Here is a 15,477-nt window from a genome sequence, read left to right as displayed (position 1 = left end):
TGGCATCCAAAAGAGATATTTATCTTGAAGCTAGCAAACAGAGCACAAATCCTTTGCGAGAAAGATGTGCACCAACAAGCTTGCACAATTACATAATATGAACAAGATATGGTTGGAACATTGAACAAGTAATCCATATACAAGAAATGCGTGCAAGGACTATTTTACACCATTTACTAAGTAGCAGTTTTTGGCAAGCTAGCTTCTTCACATTTTCTATTTCAACCTTCAACAGTATGGTGGCAATCACTATGATTGATTAGTGGAAATCAAGCTGACTTCCATTATCATATCAATTTAGGCCCTCAAGAATCAGAGACTTTGCTAATGATGACTGAGGCATACTGGGAAATTGTTGATTCTGGGGATTGTCGAAGCCGTCCAATAACTGGAAACAACTCTGATGAACAAAGAAACTGCTTGCACGGTGGGTGTGAACACATCTTTGCCAAAGAAAAAAGTGCTATTTTTAATGGTGACTCATTTACAGCATCTTTTCTACTTGGGTTCAGGGCTACCACAGAACAGTCAGCTACTAACTTCAGTAAAGCCTGCAAAACCAAACCCACTCACATTATAATTCATAATTTCAAATATGACAACTGTAGTAGCATTAAAATGGTGAATAACAGGAAAAAACTTTGGTATGTCATATAAGTCCTGTTGCAAGCAAATAAAGTTCTTGAGTCAATTTTTTAGCCTCAACAACGTTTTGAATTGTTTAACCAATCTTTTAATCATAGTACGAAATAAGCTATTCAAGGAGAGGTAGCTTTTCTTCCCAAAGATGTGTTCACACCCTTCCTAGAACACCATCTTATTAAAGGAGACAAAAGCCATGTGTTTATATGGCCAGTGTCTAAATTGTTAATTTGTCATCCTTTATGTAACAGACATAAACAGTAAACTGGAAAGCAAAAAGGTATCAAGGTCTACAGCTCAATTAAATATACCACATAAAAAATTACAAATTCAAGTTCTAGGGATTAAATTTTGTTAATTAAGGCCATTTGACAATTCTCACACTTATTACAGAATATGCAACTAGCTACAGATCCCTCCTCAAAATGCATGCATAAAGTAACATTAGAATCATAATACAGTGCATTCACAAACCTGCATGGCTCCTTTAGATACAATATCTTCACAAAGCTTGTTGGAGTTGCGAACAAGATTACTTAATGCACCTGCAGCATTGGCCTTAGTCTTGTCTTCCTCTGCCGAAAGCAGCAAGTTTGCAAGTTGAGGAATGGATCTCCGAAGCTCTTCATACAGTGTGTCATTATGGTAGGCTGCATTTCCAATCTGGATAAAAATAAAATAAAATAAAACGTAGCATTATATCTATCAGGACATACCTTCAATATTCATCTCATATAGATAAGATGAATGATAGGAAAAGGTTATATTCTACTGCAACAGTGTTTGAAGTAAAGAAACTGTCATAAAAAATGGGATTAGAAGTTACAGCAAAGCATGCAAATTTTCGTGTGCGTTTGTCTGGATCATCACATCGATCAATGAGGAGGCCAATAATCCGATTCCTTGCCTAGATAAATATATTAAAAGTAGAAAAAACGCACAATTAATCCACTGCCATATATTACGTTCAAGTATGCCATGAGTAAATGCATGGTCCAACGAAAACATTCTGGTACATAGCTTCAAAAATCCAGAAGAGGAATTAATTTGTAGAATGTCCACAAAATTTAAGAAAATATATATCACAAGGTTACTTACTAGTGAACTATAAAAGTAGGAATTGTGCCGACACATGTTGCCCAGAGCACTGCAAGCCTTTGCACGTACATTGGGATCTTCATGGGTGAGAAAATCCTTCAAAAATTCTAAAACAGAAGCCCGATTGATGTATTCATAGAATCCCTAGACACCACAAAACCCATGACTTGCAGTTATGAAGGAATCAATGGGTATGAAGCGTTCAAGGTGTGGAAAGGTGAAAGGACTGAAAGTGAAAATACTATGGGTGGAAAAAAGGCTAAACATGACAAATACAATCTATTTAATTTGGATAATTATTTACTATTGAAGTACCATAAATGCATACTCCCCCCTCACATAATTGTGAGTACACTAATTAAATTCATGGTGGAACCCATAATTCATGTAAGAGAGAGGAGTACGCATTTATGGTACTTGGAGTATTCAATAATTTTCATTTTAATTTAACAAAATAACAAGAGTAAAGTAAAGAACATATGCTAACTCTTGATATTTGCATAAGCAGCAAAAACCATTTGATAGAATCAAAATCTCACCTTATCCATGCGGGCTAGATCAGAAACTATCATCAAAATATCTAGCGTGACTTCTCTTGGGCATGAACTATCAAGCAACCTTTTCATCGTCTTTGAATCTAACAAGCCTTTACTCACAAGTTGAACTGCTAGAGGTCGATGGGTTATCATTTTAGCAAGAAACGCAACAGGCCTTCCCAAATCTTTTAACTCGACATGCTCCAAACACCGAAGAATAAGAATAGGCACTCCCAACTGAAAACTCAAGAAGTAATAAAATGAGAAACACATAGCCCTCTCAGTATCAAGATGTTATTATAATTCATCATATTAAAGCATTAGTCAAACTCATACTATAATTGAAATACATATTAGAAATTTAGCACCGACATCGGATTTATTTTCTCCAAAAAGATATAACAATTAGAATGAGAATCACATAGTCCTCTCAGTTTTAGCAACTCATCCAATGAACAGAGTTTATAAACAGTCTACCAAACAACCTCAAAAGCACATGTCCAGAAATGATTCCCCCATCCCCGGAGGCCCCTAACCCCAAAAAGAAGGGAAAGAAGACCTAACCTCCAAAAGGATTTTAATATACTTTGTCAAATCTTCCTCAATTACTTTTACCATATTCTCTTCCATGCATACTTTCCCACCTGGTGAACCCATGTTGAGAAGGAACCCACTGTTTACAGAAGCAGTGGCAGATGGCAAACCAGGACCGTTCTGTATAGCAACAAAAGGGAATGCTAAGATATCTACTACTGCATTTATTATATCTCTGACTCCATCCTTCCCTCCACCAGGCCCACCCCAGCAGTTTACAAGCTTGAGATGTACATCAGATATTAGGTCACAGATAAGCTTGATGTGTTCACTCCTAACCAAAATCTGACGAAAAGTTAAAGCTCCACCTGAAAGGCAGTGACATATTGATGAAACTGTCCACACAACCCCTATAGGGGATAGCCCAATTCGATCTTTTGAGATGTCAATCCCTTGAGAAGCATTTGAGCTGTTGGCTAACAACTCAACAAGAAGCAGAGGGATACCACTTGCACACAACTGCTGAACAGCTAATGGTCCTCCCCACTTGAGCCGGGCCTCTAACAAGCCAACACATCCATCTCTAGGGCCATGCCAATAAGAGAGAACACCATTCAGGTAACTGGGATCCACTTCAGTTTCATTACTAGATGAATATTTGAGATAATCACAAAGTGTGGCAGTTCTAGGAATCAAAGGCAGAGCATTTTCAGAGACTGGAGACTCAATAGAAGATCCAGCTTCAAGGGATAGAATGGATGCAAGAGCCAGCATAGCTGACGCACTATGAGGTTGAAATGAGTTAATTCCGTCATCAGAGGAAGAAAAATGGTGTGCAAGCCCTGAAAGTCGAGATTGCTGCTTCTTTGGGGAGGTTGTAAGCATAAACAATGCAGAATTTCTTCCAGTGGACTTTAAACACTGTGCAACTGTTGCAAGGATTAGGCATGAATGAAGAACCAAGGTATAAGGATTGCTTAATTTACACCTCAAATTATTTGTTTCTCCTGTTTGTGGATCTTTATTTGAAGATGAAGTGCAGAGAGACAATATAGAGAATATCTCAGAGACAAGAGTACCATCCCCTCCACCACTGACAACAGTAGTTACAGGTAAGGAACTGGGAAGTCCACAAAGAACACCTGGAACAAGTCCACTATGTACACAACACCTTGACAAGAGCTGAAACAACAGAAATTATATTAAATTTTACCTAAAAGGTGCCGACAATCATGCAAGCATGATACAAACAAAAGAATAATTAAGCGCAGGTAGAAAATCTCTAAGATTAACTACTGTATTGGTTCTTTGAAATCATTATATAACTTGTTTTCATTGGGGTCTTACGTGTGCACGAAAAATTTTCAAAAACTTAGGTTGAGAGACAAACACCTGAATGCCAGCAGACATTGCAGCCTCAAGTCGTTGATGAAGGCAATAGTAAATGGCAACCTGCACCGCTTTTGACCTAACAAATGTTCTTGTCACCACATCAACAATTTTTGCTGATTCAGTGCCAATCAATGAGCCTCGTTCATGGTCCCTAATGTCAAGTCGAACTAACGAATGACTCCGCAAAGCATTTAATGGAAATAAAAGGGGACTTTCCCTCAGGAAAAGGGTTTCCAATGCATCTATGAGTGACCAAGTAGCCCTACATGCTTCACATGCAGCACGCAACATATTTGAAGAACCCGAAATAAGACTTGAGCCTGAATTTACTAAGCAGTGACACAAAAGATCCACTAAGCCAGTCGTTTTAGCATGATCCAAGATTTTTTTAAATGTTTCATTAAGAGCAGAACCCGCTTCAGGACTCGAAGTCAAATGAGTTGCCTTAAGACCCTGAGCAACTCTGGATAACATGATGGTAATGCAAGCACTGGACTCGTACAAAACTCTTCCACATGCCTCTTCATTGCAACCAACAACCTATATAGTCAACACGATGAGAAAGAAAGAAATAAGTGCATACTTGTTGCCAAATAACGTTTTTTGTACCATAGAAGGAATTAGACCTGTGAAAAAATCTCAGATAATGCAACCCAGTGCCTGAAATATGAACTTGCAATGCCACTTCCACAATTATCAAGCACCATTTTGATCACTGAAAAACTCTACAAAAGTATGAGATCACAGTTGCATCAGCCAGCAGCAATCACAAAATAGTGAAAACCACACTATAGATAAAGAATGTTAAAATTGAGGACTTATTCAGCTCTCAACATTTAAAAGCTATCAGAGGGATTATTCTCATAGTTGACAAATATAATGATAAAAAACAGCAGCAATTTCATGCCTTTGAAGTTGATGAAAGAAAACAACAAATATACAAAACTTCATGAAAAAAAAAAAATACATGTGAGGGGAAAGGGACTAGTCTAATAAACTTTCACTTGAACTGCCAAGACTCGGATTTTTTTTGTAGTGGTAACACTCTTCTAGAATTACGTTTAACGTCCCTTTATGACTTTCCCGATCGGTGCCTCAGGACAGTAGCCGGGCTCCGGGACATTACTCTGTAATTTTCTTTTTTTGTAAGTATTCTCCCTGAATTTTTCAGAGGGTTCACTATTAAATTGTAAAATTTGTTTTTGTTTATGCATATAGGATTATATATTATGGATGAATTTCACAATAGATGGCCCTAAGTATTTGGGGGGTATAATTCAAGCCTAAACCAGGATCAGACTTACATTGTCAGCAGCCAATTACTACCTCCATCCCATTTGTTGGCCCTATTTAGAATCCAACTTTTTAAGGAAATATCATTTAATGTGTTGCCTTTTAAATAAAAGATACAAGTTTCTAAAACTACACTCATTAGTTAAAGGGTAGAGTTTGTTACACACACTCTGTTATACACACACGGTTACACAATTTTTTTAAATTGAAATCGTGTCTTCAACTTTATATTTTTAGTTCAAAAAAAAGTGTGTAACAGTGTGTGTAACAAATTTTATCATTAATTTAAACTCTACTAAAAGAAGAGTACTAACTGTTTAAATAAAGTAAAGGGTAGGTTAGGAAATTTGTTTATTGACTTTTCAAAGAGGACTATATTTTGGGACATCCCAAAAAGAAATAGAGGACTAACAATTGGGCTGGACAGAGTATCTCCATAGAACACAAGTCTCCAACATTATGGCCGCATGGTATGACATATGAAGGTATTGAGAATCAAAAGTCAGAAATTTCTAAATGAAATCTAGCAGAGATATACCTTTGCTATTAAGTCATTAAATTCAGAAGATTTCAAGCTAACAACAGTAGCAGTGAAAACAAGAAGTTCACGTATTATTTCATCAAGTAGTCCACTAGAATTGATGGCACCAGCTGCAAGTAGGTTCAAAAGAATTCTGAGCGACTGACTTGAACTAATAACATCTTGATCCCTGCAGTGTTTGATAAGCCATCAAGTCTTGCAAATAAATTACTAAGAGGTATCTAGTGCATGAATAAAAAAGACTACAACCAATTAACCTACCACAATAAGATATTCCTAAAGTAATGCAGTGAGGTGAAATATAAATGTTTTTATAATAATTATCATAATAAATAAATGTTTATATAATGAAGTAGCATTATAGGAAATGAGATCAATTCAATATGTGCAGAATTTCCATATAATTAGTCTTTGGTACAAGTAAGAATATTATGATACTGAATCATGAAACAAACCAAAAACCTAGTCAGAACTAGATAGTTATCTAAAAATTCCCATGTCATCCTGCCTCTCTCTTTCCAAGCAACTTAGCAAGAACACCTTTTGCAACTGAATGTAGCTATACTAATCCAACTGCCAGTAAATGCACCAATCCTCCAGTGTGCTGTCTTGTATTAAGTCTATCCAATTCTCACTACTCAGATAAGCATGCTCTGCAAGCTTGTTATTTCACTTCTGAATCTTTGAAAGTATATTACAATGAAAGGGCACTTCAATATTTCAGTGTAATCTAAAAAAATTTCACTATGGGTTTTAGGTTACGATCATAGGAAAGAGCCCTCAGTTACTAGCATGTGAATAATTGTTCACTGCTTAATAAATAGATTGTGCTCTATTTCCACACCATGACATGAGACCGTTAGAGTGAAGAGTTATGCAATCATCAAATACATCAACTTTTTATAAGTACTAAATTTAAAAAGTGCAAAAAGGGGGGCAACCCTAGTGGGAGATTACAAGAGAAAGTACTTAAAAAGAACCTACTATATGCATCTAAAACAAGCTCATATCAATTTATATACCAAAAAAAATGTGTTACCTTAGGACACAATCCATAACAAGTAGGGATAAAATATTTAATGTCTAAGGAAGCATCATATCTTTGAAGCAAGAGAAAAGAAATGTCTCACAGCTTGAACATAAGTTGACAATGGACTAAGCAACAAATTTTGTCAAACTTAACGTTTGATACAAAATAAAATCATACATAAATATGCAAAACGAAACATACACTAGGGATGCATGTATCCAATTTTACCTGCAAGAATGTTGAGATCCAGTAGACCATCTTTTCAACTGTAGCAAAACATGTGCTAATGCTTCGTTATCTTGACCAATTATTTGTGCTCCCTTGACTGTGCGGGAAGTGTTTTCCAGTCTGTCCAATGTCTGACAACCTAGAGAAAAATAGAACAAGTTAACCATATCATACAACTGTTATGAGATATGAACAGTTATCAAGAGTTCTTCTCCTCAAACAAATAAAGCAAAATATAATCAAATCTAGACAAGAAAATGGGCCTCAATAAACTACTTTATTTTCACTCATCAAAACATACATAAATGCAAACATGAGTACGTCTGTGTGCATATATTTTTCCTAATAATTTTATGGATACAACAATGAGGGAGGGGGGATTAGAACCATGGTTCTTCTTATAAAAGAGAGCAGGCAATGCCACCTAAACTACAAACATCTTGGCCTATGTCTATGTGGGTATATTGAATAAAACTTAAAAATCAATTATGCCAGTTTCATGTAAGAAAGGAAAATAGTTATATGGATATTTTTTTTACTTAGTGTGCAATTGATAGAGCAAGATGGAATAAAACATAAAAATAGACTTCGTTGATAATAGTTTAATTTTAAACATTAAAATCCAATATGCATAGTTTATGTAAATGTCATTATACTGGGGCAAGAAGGCAGCTTACAGATTGGGCCAACTGGTGACGGTCAATTCAGTTAATCAATTAACAGCCATAGAATCCTTCTTTGGAAGTCTTCTCTTTCCATAAGTACAAAACTCAATAGGACCCAAAGATGTTGAAAACAGGAGATTTGAGAACATGATATAGATTGTACCCCCAAGACTACGATACCATTTAACTCTTTTTTTTATGTCATTTTGAATTTCCAAAAGCTACCTTATTACTCATAGGTCATTTCTGAAATACTGAAATTTCAAGCCACTAACAACCTTGGAAAATACCTTGGTTTCTCTCTCAAACATGCAAGAACCTAGCAATCAACAGTTCCAATTTATGATAGACAAAGTTCAAAGCAAACTAATGGGATGGAAGGCTAAATTACTTGCCTTTGCAGGTTATACTACTTTAGTGCAATTTGTCACCTTGATCATATCTGATTATTACATGCAGGGTGAAGCCCTACCTATAAGAGTTCGTAACAACGTAGACAATATTAACTGAAACTTTCTTTGGGGCTCCTCAGAAGAACATTGCAGATTGCACCTAGTTGGTTGGAAAAAGTTGGTGACCTCCAAGGAGGCTAGGACTACAAGTGGCAAGACCAAATAACTTAACCTTATTGGCAAACTCAACTGGAAGTTGGTGAATGAAAAGATGCTCTGTGGTTGAATATCTCTTCTGTATGTCCTATTCATGGTATGTGCACAAATTCCATCCTACATGTGCTCAAGGAGTGCAAGTTTGCAATGATATTCTAGAGTAGTTTGGTTATACCAAATGAGGCCATCTGTTTTTGAGCTTAAGCTTGATGCCTAGTAAAAAAAATGGAATAGTTGTTCTAAAGAGGAGTTTCATCTGTTACATCTGCCTTGGAAAGTATATTTTCCATTTGTAATTTCATCTCCTTGGCTGCATAAAAAATGAGTTGCATTCCAGCACTAGAAAGCTAATCCTTCTCTCCATAAAAATTGCATTCATAGAGCGTTTAAGTTACACACAATTATAGGATGAGGCTTTGCAACTAAGAATGCTACCACTGCCAATGTTAAATGGGAAAAGCCGGCAGAATGTTGGGTTAAAGTTAATATAGATGGGGCAGATAGGGGGTGGTATTATCCACTACCATCAAGGAATCTGCCAATATTGGTTAGTGGCTTCTCTAGGGCAATAGGACAAACCACAGCGCTACCGCTAAGCGGCTTTGAGAGATGGCAAGTTGATTAATGATTACAAGACAACTAACAGGTTCCTTGGTGGGATTTTTTCCATGTTAGTTGATCAAACTCATCAGAGATGTCAATAGAATGATGTCAACAGAATGAAAGCTTATGTGTTACTACTAAGCATATAATAGTTTTTTTTTTATGAGTACTACTAAGAATATAATAGTTGGCTACTAAAGACATTATAAGAATATGATATAAACAAGCAACTAAAGAAATTAACCAAGGAGCTAAATTTACCAGTTATTTACTAAAATTTCAATTAGAACATCATATCCATAAAAGTGGCCTCAGCTTAAAAATAATTTAAAGCAATCAATCAGCTAGCAAATTATAGCACACAGGCTATGGAGAAAATTGCTAGCACAAAAAATTGCAAAAAAATCATTACAGGCATCAAACAGAATTTCTGTCCTAGAATCATCATACAACAACTGAACACAAATAATTTGATTTACCTGATTGTTTAGCATCATTAGGACTTGCAAACCGTGATAACTCCTCACGTGGTGAAGGATTGCATGTTGCTGAGTTTGGACTATTTAAGTGAGCATCACTCTTTAGGCTTGGACCATTATTGCTCTCAAAAGTAGCTGGAGAGTTGCTTTTACCTATAATACGGTAATAATTAATTCTAAAATATAAAAAAAAGGACATTTAAATAGCTTAAATACTGAGGCAGCCTGGCTCTAAGATGGTAAAACATTAAACTCGGTTATATTTAAACAGTGTTACCTTCACCTCTCCATGCTGCATCACATCCTCTAGCTGCAGCAGTTGCAGCACGCATTTCCTGGAAATGGATTGCTAGATACTAAAAACTTCCGTAAATTTATAGATAAGAACTCAAGATAAAAATTCTAAAAAATGTTGCATTGTATCACATAAAAGGAACCAAAATAGTCTTTGCCAGATTATAATAAGACTGGCTTTATACTACTATTTTAGATTCTAATATTTAAAGGAAATGTTAATGTGATGTATAATTACCCTAGCATCCACTTCATCTGAAGTTTCTTGAACAAAGGGGTGCTCAAGAAGGGTGGGCCAAGTTAGTCGGTTTTGTGGTACCTGTTTTTCATGAATTGAAAAATCATCTTAGAACTTTGACATCAATGGGAGTTAAAAACTATTAATCAAGAGTTCATTCACTTGAACCATAAAACAACCTTATTAAGCAAACCCCTCAAAAAGCTTTTGAAATTTTGACTCATATTGTCTGGATATTTAACTGGATCCTGGAATACGGCATTGAACATTAGCTTGTACCTTTATACGGCATAACAAATCTAAACTAACAACAAACTCACATGATGTTTGAGCAAATGTACCTTAACAATATGCCGGATGAGTGCATACACAGAATTTGTATAAAATGGGGGCTGTCCAACAAATAATTCGTACCTGTAGTGTCCATGACAAAATAGTTTCAATTCAAGAAGAACATGAAGGAAAAAGGAAGAGATAATGCTATAAGTACTGAAGCAGGTAATTGTTAAATTTGAGATTAATCAATGTTATAATTATTTTTTATTTTTCTGCGAAAGGCAACTTGCTCTTTTATAGAGCAATATAAATTTTCTATATTCAAATAAGTCAATAATAGGGATTTTCACATAAGATCTATAATCAAGATGAAATTCCAAATGAATCAGAGATAATAATAATAATAATAATAATTACTGCCAAAGAATGAAATTTAAGGATGTCTATAAAAGGAAGACTTCAAAGTATGCTAGAGTAAAAGTAAACAATGGGCTTGGGGATCACAAGACTACTCTACTGTGGACTTTGCAACAACATCAATGTCTAAGCAAAAAACTATCAACGGCTGTCCTTTCCACCATGCAACTTAAACTAGATTATTCCCAATTCAGCACTTAAATTTATAATGACCATTCTTTCTTCTTTTTTTTCTTCTTTTTTTTATAGGTAATAAGAATAATATTAATCAAGATGAAAAAACAAAGAAAGCAAATACAAGGTGTTCATGATGGTGAACGCAAGAAAAAGCAACAAACAACAAGAAGGAAAAAAACTTAAGGTGCAATTCTAAGAGAAGAAAGAAACTCAATGATAGAAGAACAATTTGAGGAGCCCCAACATCTAGACCAATCAAAAAGAGTCTTTTGGCATAGGAGCTTGTAACTGAACCAGTGAATGAGAATCCTAAACAACGGGCAAATTAGACACTGTAAAGCTTCTGATTGCAATTCTTCAATTTCTTAGCCAAAATATTCTGTTTTGAATAAAATTTTCCTATCATTAAATAAAGTAAAGAGGCTCTCTTTGGCAGGCAAAAGAAGAAAGTGGTGTCATTAGTCTCTATTTGCAGTCTACGCATTAAGGTCTACAATTCAGTATCCACAACCAAAGCCTATGCCTGGACGGATAGTAATAAATTTAATGAAAAGAAACGTTGAGTATCTTATGAAGATTGAACAATCCAGAATTTAACATGTTACAAATTAGTTATTGGACTAAAATTTATATTTTAAAGAAAAACTTGTAAAAGAAAACAAAAGGAAAAAAATAGGGTATCATGCAAAATCCCCTAAATAATAAATCAACATAAAATTTAAATTTGAAAATATGATGAAAGCTGACAAGGGACTCATTTGGTCACCTTATTCCATGTTATAGGTGTTCACTTGAGCCCTACTTATCAAAAAAAAAAAGGGGTGTTTACTTGAGCCCAAAGCCCGTGTGTGATTGAATGTGTTTCCTTTTGGTCAATGCAACACAAAATAAGGGTGCGTCATACCCCTTTTCGAGCCCAAGTGCAACTGGATGAGAGTCAAAACTTGAAGTAAACTAAAATAAAGAAAATCCCCTAAATAATAAATCAACATAAAGTTTAAATTTGAAAATATGATGAAAGCTGACAAGGGACTCATTTGGTCACCTTATTCCATGTTATAGGTGTTCACTTGAGCCCTACTTATCAAAAAAAAAAGGGGTGTTTACTTGGGCCCAAAGCCCGTGTGTGATTGAATGTGTTTCCTTTTGGTCAATGCAACACAAAATAAGGGTGCTTCATACCCCTTTTCCAGCCCAAGTGCAACTGGATGAGAGTCAAAGCTTGAAGTAAACTAAAATAAAGAATAGAATGCAAGCAATCAATCAAATTAGAAAATTTCTTAAACCAAGTTACAGTTCAAATGAAAAAGATTCAAAAGCACTACCAACATGGCATCCAATCCAACTAATTTAACAATAAACAATTCCAAAGTACAATCAATGAGATTTAACATACAGAATAACTCCAAGGGACCATAAATCAGCCGTGTGGTTGTAAGGCTGTTCCCGTACCAGTTCCGGAGCCATATACAGTGGAGTGCCTGAATAATATAGATGGAAGTTGTATTAGAAACCCTTAATTCCTCAAGGATATCATAGCATCTCAATAAAAGCTCACAAAATAGAAAGGTAACCAGAAATTTAATGCAAAGATTGGACAAACCTTTTATGGATCTCAAAACAACAGTATTCGTGGACATTGCACGTGCAAACCCAAAATCACAAAGCTGTGATAAACGAAAAATTTATAAGTCATGAACAACCACAAGAAATTAGAAGAATTAAACATTTAATACAAAGCAGGACACGATATCAAACCATCAGACCAAATCTTTGGAGAAAGAATCAATATGTAATAACAGTCTCAAGAGAGTATAGAGATAAAACCAATGAAAATAATAGCCTACAAATATACATAGCAATATCCCACCCCATGGATGGAAAGAACCAACAAATTAGTACATAGGTAATCAAATCCAAGATATTTTTCATTTATTGGCAAGCTACAACTCTAAGTTTTGACAATACCTAGATATTAGTATAATACAATTCAGTATCAGGCAAAAGCTACAGGGAAAAAAAAAAAGCAATGTAATTGGAGTATTGGACCAGAAAAAAAAAATACATACAATCAATTAGTTAAATTTTGATTTAGTGGAGCCAATCCAAACAGAGTACACAGAGACCTGATGGTAATTTATTCAATCAAACCTAGTAAGGTTCTCTAAATTCAAAAAATAGACAATATTTGAAAATTTTGAACAGATTATAAACCTTCTAAACATTGTTTTTCAATAATCAACCTTCTACGCATTCAGTTAACAGATTCAATAAATAGATGCTCTTAAACATGTAGTGATGTTATCCGACTTCTCAACCTTAACCACAGACCCAGCACCAATGAGAATGTTTTGTGGCTTCATATCACGATGGATGATACGGTTTGAGTGCAAGTAATGCAACGCTCTCACCTGTAAATTCCACAAAATAAAGTTTCAATTGAAATAAGAAATACCCAAGTTGAACATAATAGTAAACCAAAGGACTGGAAAAGAAAACAATCAATTAAGTCAGATGCAATAATCATGGGATCAAATTACCAACTGCTTTGCAATTGCTTGAACTTGTTCTTCTGGAAGGCACTTATCATCCTCAAGAATCTCAAACAGTTCACCCTGCATGAAAACCAACGGCAACTCATGAATCTCAACATGCTCCATAATGTGTCTATATATATTTCCAGGATCATTTAATAGTTACATTAATATAAAGAATGAATTTTGCTTTTGAGAGATCAAGAAGGATATGGTTACTTGTGCGAATTCTGTGACAACACAAAACTCCTGTTCACTTTCAAAGGAGTCAAGCATTTCGATGATATTTTCATGCTTCAACTTTCTTAGAATCTGCAAAACCAAGGAGATTATACATATAATCAGCTGAAAAACAATGAAATTAAAGAATGTGGTTGGTTGATGAATGTTGGACACTCCACATTGTTAATTATGAGAAAGCTAGTGTTCTCTCCCACGCCCCCTTTCTTCCTACACACACTCCTCTCTCTCTCTCTCTCTCTACAACTCTTGCTTTATTTTGAGAGAGAGTAGAATTTGAAAAAATAATATAACCTTACTGTCAAACAACTTATCTTATTGGTTTCTCAACTGTTAATCAAAAATCCACCAGTGAGATGGATTAGATGATATCATCACGTGACCAAGATCACATGTTTTTCATTATAAAGCCATATAATCTATTTTTAAAATTAAAATATATATATATATATATATAGTTTCTAATTTCATTTAAAATCCCAAAACAAGGAGTTAAATCCTTAACCTTCTTCAAACAACCAGTAAAACGATAAGCGGGGAAAAAAAATCAAATGGCAAAGTTAGGAAGCAAGTTAGATATAGGAAGCAAAGCCGTCACAAAAAGGGCAAAACAACAAAGTCCAAAATCCAGCCCAAAACAAGATTCACAACAAGCTAGACCAACCCAATTCCCAGCATAAATAACTAAATGTTCAAAATGATAAGCCCTTTATCACACAAATAATTTATGAACAAATGAGTCCAATTTACCTCAATTTCTTGTCTTAGATTCTGAATATCCTTCTCACTTTTCCCATGCTTCATTATGAATTTCATTGCAACGGTCTAATAACAACAACAAAACCTCAGTATAGCTAAACAAAATTATCAGAACCACCAACAAAGAAAGATTGCTTTCAAATTTCAAAACACACACACAAAAAAAAGCAATACCTGTCCTGTAAATTTCCGCCTCCCCTTGTATACCTTACCAAACGAACCTTCCCCAACGAGCTCAATCACGTGATAGTTTTCGATACCCATCTTTCAAAATCTACAAGTAGCTTTACCACTATCAGATATGAGAGTAACAACAATTTAAAGTGCAATCAATAAGTCCAAAAAATCCAACTGATTATTCAGTGTGAAGAAGAAGATCGCGTAAATTACCTTAATAAGACTCTATTGAATCAAACAAAGGTGCTGATTTGGGTGTGTCTACTAATAGCTAGATTGATTCAGTTCCCTTTGATTCGAAATGGAGCTTGAGCAAAAAACAGTGAATCAATATTATTTCTAAACTCCATTGAATCAATTGACCAAACATCTTTTGTACAATCGAAACTTTTCATGGTGTTATAGTTTTAGTACCAGTGCTTCATATGCTAGAATATCCAAACACAAACACATTCAATTTTTTTCTAATCCACAGGAAAAATCAAATGAAGCAAAGAGGGAGTACCTGTGAAATTGTCGGTGATAAATGTTCGGCGCCGACAAAGCAAAGGCCAATACTTCCAAATCTGGCCGGAGAAAGAGAATGAGAGAATCTGATAGTAGAGAGAGAGAGAGAGAGATTTGAAAAATGTGTTTTGGTTTTGGAGAGAGGGGAGGGTGGGCCCCTAAGGTTTTTTTCCCGCCCGTTGAAATTCAAGCGGAGAAACAGTGAGAAA

General features: G+C 35.1%; 1 protein-coding gene across 5 annotated transcripts; it reads right to left on the bottom strand.

The window, feature by feature from the left end:
• Window positions 1-15,475, bottom strand: LOC126732486 (serine/threonine-protein kinase TIO). 5 transcript variants are annotated; one of them, XM_050435356.1, is made up of 24 exons: window positions 15,267-15,475; window positions 14,975-15,068; window positions 14,759-14,858; window positions 14,576-14,650; window positions 13,805-13,897; window positions 13,592-13,666; window positions 13,370-13,462; window positions 12,655-12,718; window positions 12,448-12,532; window positions 10,523-10,595; window positions 10,361-10,429; window positions 10,182-10,262; window positions 9,927-10,005; window positions 9,650-9,802; window positions 7,295-7,433; window positions 6,034-6,205; window positions 4,829-4,927; window positions 4,203-4,742; window positions 2,841-3,992; window positions 2,280-2,513; window positions 1,741-1,884; window positions 1,469-1,549; window positions 1,117-1,305; window positions 1-551 (listed from the first exon to the last, which is right to left on the bottom strand). In XM_050435356.1, the coding sequence occupies exons 3-24, from the start codon at window positions 14,846-14,848 to the stop codon at window positions 306-308; spliced, it is 4,026 nt and encodes a 1,341-aa protein (XP_050291313.1). In that variant the 5' UTR covers window positions 14,849-14,858; window positions 14,975-15,068; window positions 15,267-15,475; the 3' UTR covers window positions 1-305. The 5 variants fall into 5 exon arrangements, with proteins under 5 accessions (XP_050291313.1, XP_050291315.1, XP_050291316.1 ...); XM_050435358.1 differs by having other exon boundaries at window positions 9,933-10,005; XM_050435359.1 differs by having other exon boundaries at window positions 9,927-9,984.
• Window positions 15,476-15,477: the final 2 nt, after the last annotated feature.

This window comes from Quercus robur, chromosome 6, assembly GCF_932294415.1.
Source record: "Quercus robur chromosome 6, dhQueRobu3.1, whole genome shotgun sequence".
Taxonomy (NCBI): Eukaryota; Viridiplantae; Streptophyta; class Magnoliopsida; order Fagales; family Fagaceae; genus Quercus; species Quercus robur.
The sequence above is the reverse complement of the archived record's forward strand: the minus strand, read 5'-3'. Positions and strand labels throughout refer to the sequence as shown.

Coding starts and splice junctions, on each gene's coding strand:
- LOC126732486 (XM_050435356.1), bottom strand. CDS start 14,848: ATGGGTATCGAAAACTATCACGTGATTGAGCTCGTTGGGGAAGGTTCG. Junction 4,743..4,828: donor TATCTGAGATTTTTTCACAG/GTCTAATTCCTT, acceptor TTGACTATATAG/GTTGTTGGTTGCAATGAAGA. Junction 1,550..1,740: donor CCTACTTTTATAGTTCACTA/GTAAGTAACCTT, acceptor ATATTTATCTAG/GCAAGGAATCGGATTATTGG.